This window comes from Equus caballus, chromosome 1 (assembly GCF_041296265.1).
Source record: "Equus caballus isolate H_3958 breed thoroughbred chromosome 1, TB-T2T, whole genome shotgun sequence".
Taxonomy (NCBI): domain Eukaryota; kingdom Metazoa; phylum Chordata; class Mammalia; order Perissodactyla; family Equidae; genus Equus; species Equus caballus.
Genome location: NC_091684.1, coordinates 62,378,134 through 62,395,528, shown reverse-complemented (window position 1 = coordinate 62,395,528; position 17,395 = coordinate 62,378,134). Strand labels below are relative to the sequence as shown.

At 51.5% G+C, this 17,395-nt stretch overlaps 2 protein-coding genes across 58 annotated transcripts in view; both read left to right on the top strand.

Moving 5' to 3' along the window:
• Window positions 1-8,814, top strand: part of CAMK2G (calcium/calmodulin dependent protein kinase II gamma) — a 55,358-nt gene extending 46,544 nt beyond the window's left edge. For 14 of the 50 annotated variants that reach the window (XM_005602491.3, XM_070263448.1, XM_070263487.1 and 11 more), the window contains 6 exons: window positions 496-544; window positions 1,754-1,867; window positions 3,858-3,933; window positions 4,302-4,396; window positions 6,088-6,332; window positions 6,820-8,814. In XM_005602491.3, coding sequence (XP_005602548.1) covers window positions 496-544; window positions 1,754-1,867; window positions 3,858-3,933; window positions 4,302-4,396; window positions 6,088-6,320 — 567 coding nt within the window. In that variant the 3' untranslated portion in view covers window positions 6,321-6,332; window positions 6,820-8,814. Of the gene's footprint in view, window positions 1-495; window positions 545-1,753; window positions 1,868-3,857; window positions 3,934-4,301; window positions 4,405-5,390; window positions 5,888-6,087; window positions 6,333-6,819 lie in introns of those variants that run through there. The other 36 variants (XM_005602496.4, XM_003363486.5, XM_003363484.5 and 33 more) reach the window with 5 other exon arrangements.
• A 318-nt stretch (window positions 8,815-9,132) lies between these two features.
• NDST2 (N-deacetylase and N-sulfotransferase 2) lies at window positions 9,133-17,346 on the top strand. 8 transcript variants are annotated; one of them, XM_070263368.1, is made up of 16 exons: window positions 9,200-9,538; window positions 10,095-10,229; window positions 11,419-11,458; window positions 11,545-12,893; window positions 13,091-13,178; window positions 13,494-13,648; window positions 13,836-14,021; window positions 14,306-14,434; window positions 14,566-14,748; window positions 14,841-14,937; window positions 15,329-15,452; window positions 15,589-15,763; window positions 15,927-16,097; window positions 16,204-16,313; window positions 16,512-16,614; window positions 16,713-17,346. In XM_070263368.1, the coding sequence occupies exons 4-16, from the start codon at window positions 11,886-11,888 to the stop codon at window positions 16,836-16,838; spliced, it is 2,655 nt and encodes an 884-aa protein (XP_070119469.1). In that variant the 5' UTR covers window positions 9,200-9,538; window positions 10,095-10,229; window positions 11,419-11,458; window positions 11,545-11,885; the 3' UTR covers window positions 16,839-17,346. The 8 variants fall into 8 exon arrangements, with proteins under 8 accessions (XP_023501128.1, XP_023501143.1, XP_070119498.1 ...); XM_070263404.1 differs by having other exon boundaries at window positions 9,226-9,538; window positions 13,911-14,021; window positions 16,204-16,276; XM_070263386.1 differs by having other exon boundaries at window positions 9,226-9,538; window positions 13,911-14,021.
• Window positions 17,347-17,395: the final 49 nt, after the last annotated feature.

The following is a 17,395-nucleotide window of genomic DNA, read 5'->3' as shown; positions in this document are numbered from 1 at the left end:
TCTGGCCATGTTATAGGCAAGAACTTTAGGGAGGAGGCAAGTGTGGAAGCAGGGAGACCAGGAAACTGTTGTAGTAGTTCAGGTACCAGATGTTGGTAGGTTGGAATCAGGTTGTAGCTGTGCATTTGAAGAGAAGAGGTTAAGACGCAGGATTTATTTTGAAGGTAGAACTGACAGATTTTATTTTAAATTGGATAACTGAGATATGAGGGAAAGAGAGAAAGAGAAGAATTAGCCTAGAATCAAACCTAGAAGAGGACTCTAGATGTTAGCCCAAATAACTGGATAGATGGTACATTTACTGAGTTGGAGAAGACTAGGGAGGGGGTTTGGGAATCCAGAGTTTTGTAAGAGTCAGAATAACAAGGGTGAAAATAGAAACTTCTATGGTTCCTGCTTGCATCTTTCATAAGAGCATATACTTTGCTTCTGTTCTTGGCTCCTCTGGTTTGCAAGGGCCTGAGTGTATAGAAACACATTCTTTTTGGCCTACAGGGCTCCACAGAGAGCTGCAACACCACCACAGAAGATGAGGACCTCAAAGGTAGGTGTTGGCCCTTGGGTGGAGTAGGGATCCCAGCAGTGTCCCAGTTGGCTCCAATGGAGTACTTGCCTTATCTGCCCCCAGAACTGAGATTGGTAGCTACTTATACCCCTGGAGAGGGCTTGGCATAAAAGCTACTTTCCATGGGCCAAGGTATGAGGCCCCTGTCTGCTGTTGCTGGGCTGGGCAAGAGACTTCTCTTCTTTGACCCCAAGTCTGAAATAACTAAACTAGAGGTTTTTCTGAACCTATCTGGGGCCAGGGCTCAGAGAACTGTTCCCGTTGCTGATAATGATGTGACATCCCACAACAGGGACATCTTGAATCTCCACAGAAGTAGCCCACAAATGTGAGTCATTAGTAGGTGACCAGTGATCCCAGTTTCCCTAGGACTGAGGCGATTCCCAGGATGTGAAACTTTCAGTTTTAAAACCAGGACAGTCCTGGGCATATTGGGATAAGTTGGCCACTCTCATCACAAAGCCTTGGCATGAATGACAGAATCAGAACCACATTTGACCATGTCCTGGTGGTCTTGTGAGGACTACCAGCCTAAGCTTGGGCCTGGCCAGAGTGCCAGGGGGTGTTGGAGGGCATGGCGGGCCAGACCACTGGGAATCTCTGTCCCGCTCTTTGGTTTGGCCTCCTTGAATTGCTCCCTTTGCCTCCAGTAAGTGACCTTAGGCCAGGCTCTCAGAAAAGATGGAGGAATGTCACAGGACATTGCTGAGAGAACATGATCAGGGGCAATAAGCAGGCACTAAACCTTTGGGAACCAAAAAAATAGAAAGCATAAACTTATAAGGCAGTAAAGAACAGTACCTCCAGGACTGCTGGGGTTAAGATCAGATCAGTTCTGGCAATGCTGGCAGGGTAAGCAGCTCCTTCACTGTCAGGCTCTTGACCTTGTAGCCTAGCCTCCTAGAACATCTTCCCTGAGAGCAAGGGTCCTTGTACAGGCTGGTTGAAGGCTCCTCTGGAAGCCACAAGCCCAGGTCTGTGGACCTCTCTGGGGCTTTCAGCTGGGAGGCCTCTCTGGCAGAGGCGGCGGCATGGGATGTGGTCTAGTGTCCACAGCAGCCCAAGATGTCACCTTGTCCCAGCTCTGCAGTGCCATGGGCTCGGGTCCTGTCCAGCTTGCTCGCTCACCTGCCTTGTTCTGTTTGTTTTGGCTGCTCTGCCTTGCCCTGCCCTGCCCTGGCTGCCTAGCTGCCCCGCTCCGCACTGGGAATGGCAGCTCGGTGCCTGAAGGACGGAGCTCCCGGGACAGAACAGCCCCCTCTGCAGGCATGCAGCCCCAGCCTTCTCTCTGCTCCTCAGCCAGTAAGTGTGAGGGAGGCACATTCTGGCTTCCGTCTCCCTAGCTTTCCTGGAGCCCCTCAAGGATTCTCTCCCCTACCCCCCACCCCGAGCTGTCAGCCCAGCCCAGCCATCCATTTTAGTAAGCTTCAGAAGCTCAGCTTCTGCTGGGTGGGGGAGCTGACTAGAGGCGCTGTTAATACCAGGCATAAAGAAGAGTGGGTGGAAGAACATGCTGTGGAGGGAAGGAGTAAAAAGCCACTGGGCTATGTAGTGGGCCTTGCCTCAGCACTGAGCCAGGAAGAAAAGCGGAGACAGAAGTTAGGTCCAAGGTGGTGGGAGCGGGGTTGATGATGAAATTGCAATAGTTAAGAAACCATGTTGGGATGAAATGTAGTGCTTCCTGAGGCTCAGCATAATATCATACTAAGAGCTTGGGGTGAGACAGACCTCAATTTAAATCCCAGCTACACTAGCTACAAGAATGTGTGAAGTATCTTAACCTCCCAGAGCTTCAGCTTCCTTATCTATAAAGAGGGAATAAAATGGCACCTACCTCATAGCACTGTTATGAAAAATAAATGGGATAGTAGAATGTCTTAATATGATGCCTTGCCGGGTTAATGGTAGCTTGTATTTATATTTTTAGTTGTGTCTGTGTAAAGGATGCCTTTGCCTGCTTCTTTTACTCCTACCATCTATCCTTTTAGAGTTTCTAAACACAGTCCTCTTCACCCACAAGGCCCCAGTCAGGTCCTGCAGATGGGTTTGGTGGGGTTGGGGGGTGGTGTGTGGGGGTGTGTGTGGGGGTGTGTGTGTGTACACATACCTGCTTGCCTCTAGAAAGTGGAAAGAGCTTGTTGGTTCCCCTAACCTGCTGCTTATTTGCCTGGAGCTGCCCTGCTGGTGGTGCCGATGGCTGTGGGGTCCCTTCCTGGCTGAACCTTTGGCTGTGCCCTTGGTTGTGCTGTTCTAATGCTCGCATTTGTCTTGCAACCCCTTGCTCCTGTGAGGAAAGGCTTGTGGCCTGGGCCAGCCTGGGGGTCTGGTCAGGGTTAGCCCAATCTCAGTCTGAGCCCTCCCTTACCCTGCTGGTGCCCTCTGCTAATAGTGGTGCTCCCTGTGAGTGGCCATGAGTGCAGGATGTCACCAGCAGTCCCTTGGCTTGGGATGGGGTGGCGATGGGGGCTCTGAGGGCACCAACTCTGCCGGCCTGTCAGTCTGAGCCTTGTCTTGGTTTTCTGAGGGACACATCCTGGCGTGAGAGCTGATATGAAATTTAGAGCTTTTCCAAGGCTTGTCCAGGGTAAACGGAGCCATCTCTCTGGTGAGAGGCTCCATTTAAAAAGAGTGTTTATAGTTCCAAGATCCTTTATCCCCGAAAAGCCCTGCAGTTGAGATGAGCAGGGTGAAGATAATTAAGCATCCATCTGAGGGCTCTGTTCATCCTTTTAGAGCCCTCATCCCTGGCTAGATTCTGCTCTCAGGCTGGCTGTTGCCCAGGGCTAGGTTCTCAACAACAGTGACTGTTGGGGCTGGGGGAGGTGGGGGTGGTAATTGAGACCTGACTGAGTCCCTTCAGGTGAGAGAAGTAAGTAGGTGGTGGAAACAGCCATTTTGTTCTAAGAGATGCTTCTTAGAGAGACTGAATCTGCTGGGGATGGGATACACAGACCCTGGGCAGATTATTCATGATGTGCCGGGCTCCTCAGCTGTTAAAGGCAAGAGTGTTTTCTGCATCTTGGTTATTGATAGAGAGGGAGGCAAAGGCCAGAGAAGCATAACTAATGGCTGGGCTTCAGGAGAAAGGTGTTGTTAGCTCTACAGACAACAAAGGGGGGCTGGAGAGAAAGGTAGGCTCACTTTTCCCGCAAAGGGCCTCAAAGACAGAGAAGAGGGATGTCTTTGTCAAAGAGATCACAGGGGATTCTCTAAAGGATTGGGGAGGGCTCTCTGTCACTTGGGAGGTCCCCAGTCCCATGCCAGTAAATCATTGGATTTTTTTTCCCCACAGTGCGAAAACAGGAGATCATTAAGATCACAGAACAACTGATTGAGGCCATCAACAATGGGGACTTTGAGGCCTACACGTGAGTAGAAACCCATTTCCTTGAGACCCAAATTGTCTCTTGAGGCCTTCCCTCCTCCTAAAAAGCTGCTAGGACCTGGGAAAAGGGAAGGCTGGGCCCTTGGGCATAGTGTCTGAGTTAAACACCAGGCCCCTAATCTGGGAGCCCTTCCAGGTAGATGACTATGATTGAGCCCTCCTGTGGTGTCCTGGCAGTAGGCTGAAAGGGCAGAGAAAAATGGCTCAGCAGGCAGGCCCCTAAGATCTTAGCCATCTCTCAAGCCTAGCCCACAGCTAACCTGCTGCAGGACAGACACCACTAACCAGGAAGAAAGACAAGTAATTCCCATAGAAGACTGACAGGCTGCTTTCTTTTTTTTTTTTCTGCAGGAAGATTTGTGATCCAGGCCTCACTTCCTTTGAGCCTGAGGCCCTTGGTAACCTCGTGGAGGGGATGGATTTCCATAAGTTTTACTTTGAGAATCGTGAGTGGGTTCGTGCTGCTGATATACTCCTGCCTGCCCCTTCACCCTCCGTGCCTCTGTCCCCACACACCTTCTCCTCTTCCCAGTTGCCTACTTTTCCCTTATTTGACCTGCCTGCTGCACCCTGGTCCGTGTGCTTGCCTCCTTGTGCCCTGAGGATGGTCTTAAAGTGACAGCTTCGAAAGCCCTGCCCCAGAGCCCCACGTGCCCTTTCATTCTGCAGCTGCTTCATGGCAGTGCCAGTCGTCAGAATCAGGGTCACTGTATTTCTTGAAGCCTCACCTCTTTCCAAGATGATTGGGAACCATTTGAGATTAGGTTGAGATGATCTCAGCAAGTAAGAATAAAGTTATGTGTCTGCAGGTTTCCCAGTAGAGGAAATTAAAACCAGGATAAGAATGTGCAAGCAACATGGCACTGTTGGTGATTTGTGGCTAGGGTCCTCCTAAATATCGAGGGAGATAAGAGTCCTGTCTCTGGGGGTGTACACTCTCGACAGTTTGTGGAAGTCCCAAGGGACCAGAAGCTGAATCATCACCACCTCCCATCTTTCTCTCCACTCTCGAAGACCCTCCCCCTCCTTATTTCTTTTCTCTTCTTTTCCACTTTATCCTGGGCCTTCCCCATCCTGCCCTGAGTTTTATTTTATCACTGTTTTTTCTACTAACTCTCCATGTGTCTACTGCAAATGTAAACCCTAGGCTATCTAAGTAATTCTGTTAGCCAGAAGCAATTCCAGAGTTCATAGAACTTCTAGGGAAGGTCTCAGATGGCCCCGTCTAACATCTGAATTGAACTAAAACGTGAATCTCAATAAAAGCAACACAATTCTCAGTGTTTGCTGATAATGGCAGTGCAACTTCTTTTGGCTTTCCCCCAGAGGAGCCTGGGAACCCTGGGAATATCTGAGCTTGCTGCTTTGTTGATTCTGTTTTAACTTTGGAACTTTTTTTTTTTTTTTAAAGATTTTATTTTTTCCTTTTTCTCCCCAAAGCCACCCGGTACGTAGTTGCATATTCTTCGTTGTGGGTCCTTCTAGTTGTGGCATGTGGGACGCTGCCCCAGCGTGGCTTGATGAGCAGTGCCATGTCCGCGCCCAGGATTCGAACCAATGAAACACTGGGCCACCTGCAGCGCAGCGCGCGAACTTAACCACTCGGCCACGGGGCCAGCCCCCAACTTTGGAACTTTTTTAAATCACAAATCAACTTTCAGTATTTTAAGTTCTTGATTTGCTCTACAGCCCTAATTAGGAAAAAGCCAACCTTTATGAAATCTAAACATCAGCCTGGCAGAAAGGTCATAGGCTTTAGTTGAGTCATATGGTCCTGAGTTCAAATGTTGTGTGATATGGGCAAATTACTTAATCTCTTCGAGCTTGTTTCCTTATCTAACTTATAATGAAGAAAATAATATTGACCAAGCTTACAGCACATGCATGTAAAACCCCAGCACAATGTCTAATTAAAATAGCAGCTGGTATTATCATTATTCCTCACCTTTCTCTTCCTTTTTGGTAACTGAGACTAATGTGATGGGGTTTCCTGGCCTCTGGAAGGAGTATGGGGGACTTGGAGACTCTCAGAATGGTTGCTGGAGAGGGTGAGACTTGGAGTGCAGGCTGGGAGGAAAATGCCCGTTCCCAGGCCTGACGCCCTACTACCTACCCCACCCTGCCCTGCCCCCTACAGTCCTATCTAAGAACAGCAAGCCCATCCACACCACCATCCTGAACCCACACGTCCATGTGATTGGGGAGGACGCAGCTTGCATCGCCTACATCCGCCTCACCCAGTACATCGATGGGCAGGGTCGGCCTCGCACCAGCCAGTCGGAGGAGACCCGGGTCTGGCACCGCCGGGATGGCAAGTGGCTCAATGTCCACTATCACTGCTCAGGGGCCCCTGCCGCACCGCTGCAGTGAACTCAGCCACAGGTGCACCTGGTGGGGGTGGGAAAAGGCTGGGACAGGTGGGGTCAGAGGAGGAAGTGGAGGTTGAGAGGTGGCATTGGGGGAGGATAATGGGCCATCCCAGAAGAGTAGCAAAGGCTGGACAGAGTGGTTGTAGTGAGTTATGCTCTGAAATCAGACAGACTTGAGTCCAGCTCCATGACTCCAAATTGAGTGACCTTTGACAGGTTACTTCCCCTCCCTAAGCCTCAGTTTCCTTAGCTGTCAAAAAGAGAGAAAGAGTGGTGCCTACCTCATTGAGTTGTGAGGATTAAATAAGATACTTAAAAGTCAAGCATTTAGTCAAGTGCTCAGCAAATGCGAGGCAATGTTATATTTAAATACTAGCTTCTCCCCCATCCTTCACCTTCTTAGGCAGACTTGGCCATGTGTATAGTGTGTTTAAGTCCCTGGAACTCATCTGTGTGCTTATTGTCCTCTGTTCCATTACCACATCTGTCCTCTTTGACAGGAGCATTAGGAGATCCCAGCTGGAGGTCGAACCTTTGCAGCCAGTGGCTCTGGAGGGCCTGAGTGACAGCAGCAGTCCTGTTCGTTTGAGGTTTAAAACAATTAAATTACAAAGAGGCAGCAGCCAATGCACGCCCCTGCATGCAGCCCTCCCGACCGCCCTTCGTGTCTGTCTCTGCTGTACCGAGGTGTTTTTTACATTTAAGGAAAAAAAAAGAAAAAAGATTGTTTAAAAAAAATGGAATCCATACCATGATGCATTTTAAAACCACCGATAGTCCTTGGGCTGGCAAGAAGGCAGGAGTTTATGTGATGCCCATCCTGCATGAGCAGTGGGCTCACCTACCAGCCCAGAATAGGTGAGCTCAGTCTCTAGCCTCCATGGACTCAGAGGACCAGGCAAGAACTCTGACAGAACTTTGGGGGCTGTGATGTGATTGCAGCCCCTGAGGTGGCCTGCCTGCCCCAGGTCTAGCAATGGACTTCTTCAGAACTTGCATATGGACCTAGAATGAGGCTGATGAGAACATCGTGGCCATCAGACCTACTTGGGAGAGAACGTGGAGCTCCCAGCCTGCTTTGGAGGCAGCTGAGAAGCAGTGACCTCAGGACTGAGAAGCAGTGGCCCAGACATTGCTGTACTGTTCCATTTAGTGTAGATGGGAAGAGAATTGGTGCTGCAGAAGTGTGTCCGCTACGAAGCTGATGAGAAACCTTGTGTTAGTCTGATATGCACTCATCCATTTTTATAGGATGCACAATGCACGTGGGCCCTGATAATGAGGCCCAATCCCTGCAGCTGGGAAGGGGGATGGGTTGCTGCTTTGCTTCATGTTTGTTTTCTTATAACTTAGCAAGGAGAGAACAGGCCCTGGTCAGGGCTCCCCTTGCTGCCTTTGGCAGTTCTGTTTCTGTGCTGATATGGACCATCTTTGTCTTGCCTTTTCATGGTGGTGGTCCCTGTGCTGACCCTCATCTGGGCCTGGATCCTCTGCCAAGTGCCCCTATGGGATGGGAGGAGTGAGGCAGTGGGATTGAGTTGATGGTTGTTTCTATGCATTCAGGCTGCCCTCAGGGCTGCCTCCCTTCCTCTTCCCTTGCTGCACGTCTGTCTCTTTTCCTATCTATGAGATTTACCTGACTGCTCTGGCAAGAAGAAGAGGTGTCCTCTTTAAAGGCCTCTTTACTGACGAACTGAAGTATAGACTTACTGCTGGACAATCTGCATGGGCATCACCCCCCCCTCTACCTGCATGTGCCCACAAAGAGGTATCCAGAGCCAAGGCTCCTACATTCATTGTCCCTCTCTGTGCTCAAGGAGTTCCATCCCAGGAGGGAAAGATCTATACTCTAAGCAGATAGCAGAGAAGATAATGGAGGAGCAGTTGCTCATGGCCTTGGTTTCCCCCAACACAACTGTGTAGACTTACCTGCACAAATATCTGCACTATTAGGGGAAAGGTGGGTAGACTCCAGCTCCTTGGACTACCTTCAGGAGGCACAGGAGCTGGGAGAAGAGGCAAAGCTACAGATTGACCTTGGAGCCAGCTGAGAAGAAAGCAGACACAGGTGCTGGTGCTTGGATTTAGCCAGGCTCCTCTGAGCACCTCATGCATGCCCTAGCTCTTTCCTGCTCTGCAGCCTGCAGTACCAGCACGCAGACACCTTCACCACAGGGTTTGGTTTTGCTGGCTTGAAGATAAATGGTCTTAGAGTTCATTAAGACCCATAGCTTCATATGGCTGCTCTGGCCCCACTTCTTAGCATTCTTACTCCTCTTCTGGGGCTAATGTCAGCATCTATAGACAATAGACTATTAAGAAAAAAAATCACCTTTTAAACAGGAAATGGAAGGCATTTGATGCAGAATTTTTGCATGATGACATAGAAATAATTTAAAAATAGTGTTTGTTCTGAATGTTGGTAGACCCTTCATAGCTTTGTTACAATGAAACCTTGAACTGAAGATATTTAATAAAATAACGTTTAAACAGTCCATTGTGTTACTGCTGTTGAGGCTAATGGCTAGAGGTCTAGATTTTAGCAGCCTGGTTAGAAGGCTTCAGATGGAGAGATGTACTTTCTCCGACTCTCTTTGGGCCCATTTTAGAATAAAACTTCCTTATAAACTTACCAGTCTCCCACCACTCCATCGGGCCGCTGAGGCCAGTGTGGGGTGAGGAGGAAGAATTTGGGCCCCTAGGTGGTGGGCTGGGATCTCGCCTCGCCCCCGGGCCCCGCCCGCCACAGGGCCGCCCTCGCCCCTCAGTGGGCTGGCCCGGCTCCCCCTCCGCAGGGCTGAGTGGAAGAGCCCGAGTCGTCGGCCCGCCCCTGCCCGGGGAGCCGTGGCGCTTGACGCTCGCTAGACGGTGCCACTCACTGGGTGGGGGAGGGGGTGCGCCTCGGCGGGCGGGGCGCGGAGCCGGCCGTCTCGGAGGCCGTGGTGCGTCTCAGCGCTACCGAAGGTCCTTCGGCTGCCCGACTCCTCGGCCGCGCGGCTGCCAGGCCCAGAGGCGGAGGGAACGCGAGGGGGCACCACGAGCGGCGGCGCGCCGCCTCCCCCAGGTGGAAGCGGTGGTTGGGCCCAGCTGCGGCGGAGCGTTTGCTCGGAGATGGCGGAGCCGCCGCGACGCGGCCCGAGGCCCCGAGAGCTGGGAAGCCGGGCAGCCCCGGGACGTGGCGGAGCCCGGGGACAGCGGGGACGCCGCCCAGTCCGCCGGGTGAGCTGCCCTTGAGGAGAGCCCCTCCACTCAATGTGGCCCCCACCCACGGCCGCCCGCAGTCCCTCCCCTCAGACTGCCCCTCAGCGTTGCCACCGTAACGCCCGCAGGGGCGTCCCGGGCGGCCCCTCAGTGCGGCCCAGCGCTCCCCTCGCCCTGTGCTCCCTCCACTAGCCTCCCTGGTAGTAACCTCGTGCCCCTCAGCTCGCCCCTCAGTAGGGGGCTCCTCTTCCCCTCGGGGTTCTCCCAGCGCAATGGCTGCCTCGATGTCACCCAGACTCTCTCAGTGCTCCCCTCGCCCCGTCTCCTTTAATGCTCCACGTTTGGCTTTCTCTACATATCCACCTGTGACCTCGTATTCCTCCTCAGCCGGCTTCCTCCAACGTGACCCCAGTGTGCTAGCCCCCCTACCCGTGTCGCTACTCGGTCCCCCCTCCTCCCACAGCACCTCACTGCTTGTCTCCAGCGCGCGGCCCACGCCCCCGCTTCCCCGGTCGCTGTCACTGTTGCTCTCTCACAGCCCAGGCCTGGACGACCTCTTTGGTTTCTCCCTCAGAAACCTGGCACTGCTGCACACTCATACAGCGTCCCCCTCACCCCGGGTTCCTGCTTCGGTGTTCATCATCCCACCCCACACCCTACGCCAGTACGCCCTCAGCACCCCTGCCCTAAGTGTTGCTGCTGCTTCTAGGTACGAAGCTAAAATGCAGTGGTTAAGAGCAGGGCTATGGAGCTTGACAGGCCTGACTTTGAATCCCAGTTCCTTCACTGACTGAGCTGTGTGATCCTGGGCAAATTACTAAGCTTCTCTGGACGCCAAATTACTCATATGTAAGATGGGGTTGATAATAGTATCTACCTCTTACCTCTTAGAGCTGGTGTGAGCGTTAAATATACGGAAAGCTCTTAGAAGAATGTGTGGCAAAGAGTAAGCTCTTAGTAAATGTTAACTATTCTTAACATTATGGGTGACACATCCTGAATATCTGCTTCCTCTCAGTGACTTCTTCTCACTAGTGTTTTCCCTAAAGAATTTCCTCTAATTCTTACAATTTACTCCTTCCTAGCGCCGTTTTGATCCTCTCCCAGCTCTCTCTTCATGTCAGTTAGCTTTACCCATGCCAGAGATGAACTACTCTTAAATCATCTCTCTCAATTCTGAAGGGCCCTGTGTTTGCCTAATCACTCCTGAGATGTGTGTGTTGGGGGGGGGGGGGGGTGGTAGAGAGGGATTGCCAGCCACTGGCCCAACTCGGAGTGACTAAGGTGGGGAGAGCGACAAAGTTTCTAGAAGCAGTCTGTCTATTTAAGGAAAAAAGTCTCCAAAATTGTGTCCTTAAAACTGTTTTCTGATCTTACTGTTCTTCTCTATTATTGATTGGATACGACTTAAGCTCCTGTTACTTTCTGTTATCCAGCCCCACTCAGTTTGCTCTGTTTTTAGCACCATTTCTCTTTCCTCTCGAATTCCCCCACCATAGTGTCCACCTGACTGCAAGTTCGTTAGTGCCGTTAGCCTGTGGTGTTGGGTCTGATTGGTGAGGAAGATTAACAGACTCGTGAGTTTCCTCTTATCTGATATTTTGTTGGAGCTCAGGACTTATGGGGCTTTCCGTCCCTTCCTCACAGGAAGACCAGAGCTCCTGCTGGCTGGCCAACTGTACTGTTACCAGCTGGGAACTCCTTTCAGAGCAGGTTCATTTTCAGCCTCCTGGGCTGTTTGGCCTCTTGTTGATAGGAGATTTGTTCCCTTCCTGTCCTTGAATATACTGCTCTAACTCTGAGCTTAGCGCAGGGAGGAGAATTTAGACAGTATTCTAAGAAATGGAACAAGCTGTGAAGCTAAGGTATGAGACTCAGATTGTGTTGTTTTTCTACAGGAGCTTTTTTTTGGAGAACAAATCATCCTGTGAGCAGGAGGTAAGAGAGATGGGGTGAAGAGGGGGAATAGATTAATGACACAGTTTCAAGGAGAGAAGTAACCCATCAATTTCTCTGTCTTACAGATAGTAAGGGCAAAGATTGTGAACTTTGCTGACCTCTGATGTGAGGAGCTCAGCCAGGACTGAAGGTGGAGCCTGGCTAGATTTGCATCCTGAAGCCATGGGCCAGTGGGCCATGGTGACCTGAGACCAATGGACTCTGTCCACTTGCCCCCTGTTGCCCTGTCTACCTCCCCTACCCTATTCTAAGGGGACTAGTCTCCACCTCTTCAGGGAACTGACCTTGCAGGAATCCCTTTCCCCTATTTTTCCATCCTTCCACTCTCCCAAGAGAGCCCCAGCCTATAGAACTCCTACTTCCCATCCCCTGAGGTGGTCCCCGTTCCTCCGTCCGCTCCCCCGCCATGCTCAAGCTGTGGAAGGTGGTACGCCCAGCTCGGCAGCTGGAACTGCACCGCCTCATACTTCTGCTGATCGCTTTCAGTCTGGGCTCCATGGGCTTCCTGGCTTACTATGTATCTACCAGCCCCAAGGCCAAGGAACCCTTGCCCCTGCCCTTGGGAGACTGTAGTAGTAGTGGTGGGGCAGCTGGCCCTGGCCCTGTACGGCCTCCACTCCCACCCCGGCCCCCGAGGCCTCCAGAGACAGCTCGAACGGAACCTGTGGTCCTTGTGTTTGTGGAGAGTGCATACTCACAGCTGGGGCAGGAGATTGTGGCCATCTTGGAGTCTAGTCGTTTTCGTTACAGCACTGAGCTGGCACCTGGCCGAGGGGACATGCCTACACTGACTGATCATACCCGTGGCCGCTATGTCTTGGTCATTTATGAGAACTTGCTGAAATATGTCAACCTGGATGCCTGGAGTCGGGAACTGCTAGACCGGTACTGTGTGGAGTATGGTGTGGGCATCATTGGCTTTTTCCGAGCACATGAGCATAGCCTACTGAGTGCCCAGCTCAAGGGCTTTCCCCTTTTTCTACACTCAAATTTGGGGCTCCAGGACTACCAAGTGAATCCTTCTGCCCCGCTACTGCATCTCACACGCCCCAGCCGCCTGGAGCCTGGGCCCCTGCCTGGTGATGACTGGACCATTTTCCAGTCCAATCATAGTACATATGAACCAGTGCTTCTTGCTAGCCTTCGGCCAGCTGAGCCCCCCGTGCCAGGAGTGGTGCCTCGCCGGGCCCACCTTCCCACTGTGGTACAGGACCTGGGGCTTCATGATGGCATCCAGCGAGTGCTCTTTGGCCATGGCCTCTCCTTCTGGCTTCACAAACTTGTTTTTGTCGATGCTGTTGCATACCTCACTGGCAAGCGCCTCTGCCTGGACCTTGACCGCTACATCTTGGTAGACATCGATGACATCTTTGTGGGCAAGGAAGGTACCCGCATGAAGGTGGCTGATGTTGAGGTCAGTCTTTTTGTTGACGCAAATTGCTTTCCTTAGAAGTTGTTTGAAGCTCTGTCCTATCAGACTCCCTTCCTTGATTCTGAGCTTGTCATAGGTATACACCCTGCCCTTTCCAGGCAGGAAGAATGCTACTTCTCATTTTTCTCCTGCTCAGTCTGCTCTCTCCTGATTTCTCATGTCCCTGATACTCTTCCCAGGCTCTGTTGACCACCCAGAACAAACTCAGGACCTTAGTCCCCAACTTCACCTTCAACTTGGGCTTCTCGGGCAAGTTCTATCATACTGGTGAGCCTACTCCCTTGCTCCTTCAGCATATCAGTCTTAGTTTGATCTGTCCCTTCACTGTCCATCTTCCTGGGCAGACAAGCTGGAGAAGAGGGGCAAGGTTTGGGGTCAGAGTACTGTGAGGAGCTTGCAGTGGGTATGAATTTAGGTTTGCATGGGTGGCTGGAGGGCAAGTTGGTAGTGGGGCAAATACAGTCTTAGGTGGGCAGAGGTCAGCAATGTTGTTCCCAGGATGGAAGCTGGTCAGTGTTGTTACAGAAAAAGGAGGGCACAGGGGCTGACTTGCTGTGGTCAGTGGTCAGTGTGTGGTCATAGGGACAGAGGAGGAGGATGCAGGGGACGACATGCTGCTGAAGCACCGCAAAGAGTTCTGGTGGTTCCCCCACATGTGGAGCCACATGCAGCCACACCTGTTCCACAATCGCTCCGTGCTGGCTGACCAGATGAGGCTCAACAAACAGTTTGCTCTGGTGAGACCCTTGGATCTCTCTTCCCCATACTTTTCCCCAGAAATAATGCTTCCTTTTCAACTTTCCCCTAAGGGGGTACCCTTTCCCTACCCTCTCCATTTTTCTTTCTGTGGAGGCATCCCCACCCTCTTTACCCGCTACACCCCAAACCTCACCAGGTCCTGGTGAGAGTCTGTGCCATTCCCAGGAGCATGGGATTCCCACGGATCTGGGGTATGCTGTGGCCCCCCACCACTCGGGCGTGTACCCTATCCACACGCAGCTCTATGAGGCCTGGAAATCTGTGTGGGGCATCCAGGTGACCAGCACTGAGGAGTATCCCCATCTCCGCCCTGCCCGCTACCGCCGTGGCTTCATTCACAATGGCATTATGGTGAGGGACTCCCCATACAAACTTGAATCAAACTCTCACATTTAGACAGCCCCCAACCTGCATTGACCTTTGTCTTGTCAGCTTCCAGTCCAAGTTCATCCACATAATAGGGGGTAGAGGGGTGAAGAGTCATAATGCACATAGTAAGAGCTTTATTGCTATAACTTAAGACTTAGTCCTCTACAAATGCAGGGAATCCTAATGCTTCAGGATTTTTGTCCTTCATCTACTTCACATTCTACCTTTCAAATTTCATCTATCCCTGTTCCTTGTTTTCTCTCCAGGTGCTGCCACGGCAGACATGTGGCCTCTTCACTCACACAATCTTCTATAATGAGTACCCTGGAGGCTCTCGTGAACTAGACCGGAGCATCCAAGGTGGAGAGCTCTTTCTGACGGTGCTGCTTAATCCGGTAAGGTGCCTAGAGGAAGGGCTAGAAGATTGGCGAGCCAAAGTGTCTGCAGGCTGGGACTTTTGCTCACCAAGCCTGATTCTGAGGTGGGGTAGGCTCTCCAAATCTGACATGCAGGCACCCCCTTACAGATTAGCATCTTTATGACGCATCTGTCCAATTATGGAAATGATCGCCTGGGCCTGTACACCTTTGAGAGCCTGGTGCGCTTCCTCCAGTGCTGGACACGGCTGCGTCTACAGACCCTTCCTCCAGTCCCTCTTGCACAAAAGTACTTTGACCTCTTCCCTCAAGAGCGAAGCCCCCTTTGGCAGGTATGAGTGGAGCTCAGGCTGACCAGAGACATGATGGGGGTGGGGGTTGAAGGAAAGATTAGGCCTTATCTGATTCTTGGCCTCACCGTCAGAATCCCTGTGACGACAAGAGACACAAAGATATATGGTCCAAGGAGAAAACCTGTGATCGGCTCCCCAAGTTCCTCATTGTGGGACCCCAGAAGACAGGTGAATCATCCTTAGCCAACTTTTCTTGCCTTGCCTTAAACCCAAAGGATTTTTTGGCCAAGGAACTCCCTTCTCATACCCATCTCTTATTAATCCAGTCTCTTGAGACAGTGATTCTTATGATTCTTAACCCTGGTATATCAGAATCACCTGTGGAGTTCTTTTTTGTTTTTTGTTTTTTTTTGTAAGATCCACAAGTGATTGTGATGCACAGTCAAGGCTGAGAACCACTGTTTTAACCCTTCCCCGGGCCTCTCAGACTTTCCTTCTCTCACTCTAGTTTGGCCAAAGGGGATTTTACTACCCAGAGTGGTTATTTTCTCACCTCCTTCAAGCCATGTTGTTGAGCTGCTGCTCTCCTACAATGGCCTGTACTTTCTTTCCCATTTAGGGACCACAGCTATTCACTTCTTCCTGAGCCTGCACCCAGCTGTGACCAGCAGCTTCCCCAGTCCCAGCACCTTTGAGGAGATTCAGTTCTTCAACGGCCCTAATTACCACAAGGGCATTGACTGGTGAGACTGGGCACCCTTGGAATGCTTCTCAGAGCTCTCCCTTCCCTGAGAATATCCCATTCCACCTTCTACCAGCACAAATGTCTGGCCCCTTTACTCTGCAAATTCTCTGCCTCTCCTCTGTGCTACTTCCTAGGTACATGGACTTCTTTCCTGTCCCTTCCAATGCCAGCACTGATTTCCTCTTTGAAAAAAGTGCTACCTACTTTGATTCAGAGGTTGTACCACGGCGGGGGGCTGCCCTCCTGCCACGAGCTAAAATCATCACTGTGCTCACCAATCCTGCTGACAGGGCCTACTCCTGGTACCAGGTGAGCCTGAAGCTAGGGGCACATTAAGGCTTAAGGGAATGAGGGTAGGGAAACTAGTGCCTTGGGGAGGGGTGCCTGTGCTGTCTGTTCACCAGACAGGAGTAAGGGCAGAATAATTTTGTCACACCACCAATCCCTTCCCTTCCTATTCCTTGTCCTCCAGCACCAGCGAGCACATGGAGACCCAGTTGCTCTGAACTATACCTTCTACCAGGTGATTTCAGCCTCTTCCCAGGCCCCTCTGGCACTTCGCTCCCTGCAGAACCGCTGTCTTGTCCCTGGCTACTATTCCACCCATCTACAACGCTGGCTGACTTACTACCCCTCTGGACAGGTACAATTCCCCAATAGCCCTCACTGGGGTCTCCCTTCCCCACCTCTTCCCTTCAGCCCAGAGGCTCCTAAGGAATACAGTGGGAACCACATCCCTCTTCCTTTAGTTGCTGATTGTGGATGGGCAAGAGCTGCGTACCAACCCAGCTGCCTCAATGGAGAATATCCAGAAGTTCCTGGGTATCACACCCTTTCTGAACTACACACGGACCCTCAGGTGGGAGAGCATGACCCAGGGGAGGAGGACTATGGGGGAAATGGGGAAGCAGGTTGACCATGTCTGTTTGGAAGAGACATGGATTTGCCTGTCTCACAAGGAGAGACGTGTCCCCGGGGGCTGGGAAAAGTAGTGTACATTTATGGGGCTTGGATTTCTTTTCTCCCTGCCACCTAATGGCCTCTTCCTGTCGAGCAGGTTTGATGAAGATAAGGGATTCTGGTGCCAGGGACTTGAAGGCGGTAAGACTCGCTGTCTAGGCAAGAGCAAAGGCCGGAGGTACCCAGATATGGACACTGAGGTAAGTAAAGCCCGGGGCAGAATATTCCTCTCCCACCTCTGAGATCTGATTTTGTGTCCCACTCTTAACCATTTCTGCCTTCATTTTTCTCCTATCAGTCCCGCCTTTTCCTTGTGGATTTTTTCCGGAACCACAACTTGGAACTGTCGAAGCTGCTGAGCCGGCTTGGACAGCCAATGCCCTCATGGCTTCGGGAAGAACTGCAGCATTCCAGTCTGGGCTGATGTTCCAGCATCCTGTACCAGCAAAAAGCCCCTGCTTCCCTGAGGCACAAGCCCAGAGCAGGGCCCACAAGGGGTATGAGAGTGGCCTGGCCCCTCACCCTTCTACCTCAGTGGCCCCCAGGCCTGGGATGGCTAAGAAGGGAAGGGCATCCCTTTCCCATAGCTATGGGGTCTAATAAAGGGGCTTCCCTTGATACCCCACATCATGGTACTAGGCACCTTCAACCCATGGTCTTAGAAGGTGGGAAGGAATGAGAGGGTCCAGGCAGGGTGTAGAGGAACGTCTTAATCCAATGATTTCCCTCTTCATCCCCAGCAGTGTATGTATTTATACCTGACTATGGGAGGGACCCCTTACTGTGGGATCAATGGGATCTACCTGTGGCCTGGCCTCCCTATGTCATTCACATTGAATGGGGATGAGGTCGGACAGTGGCTCATAGAGCTGAGTATGAGCCCTAGCTGTGGGCTAGAAATGTCCTTAATAAACATCCTTATTTTTCTGTTTTATCTGCCTCACTGGAGTGGGAGAAACCTAGAATAAATATCAGACTTTT

What these genes read in the sequence shown, in the direction of transcription:
- NDST2 (XM_023645360.2), top strand. Translation starts at nt 11,886, where the DNA reads ATGCTCAAGCTGTGGAAGGTGGTACGCCCAGCTCGGCAGCTGGAACTG. An exon ending in GGGCAAGTTCTATCATACTG is followed by an intron (nt 13,179 to 13,493) that starts GTGAGCCTACTC and finishes GTGTGGTCATAG; the next exon opens with GGACAGAGGAGGAGGATGCA. An exon ending in CTTACTACCCCTCTGGACAG is followed by an intron (nt 16,098 to 16,203) that starts GTACAATTCCCC and finishes CTCTTCCTTTAG; the next exon opens with TTGCTGATTGTGGATGGGCA.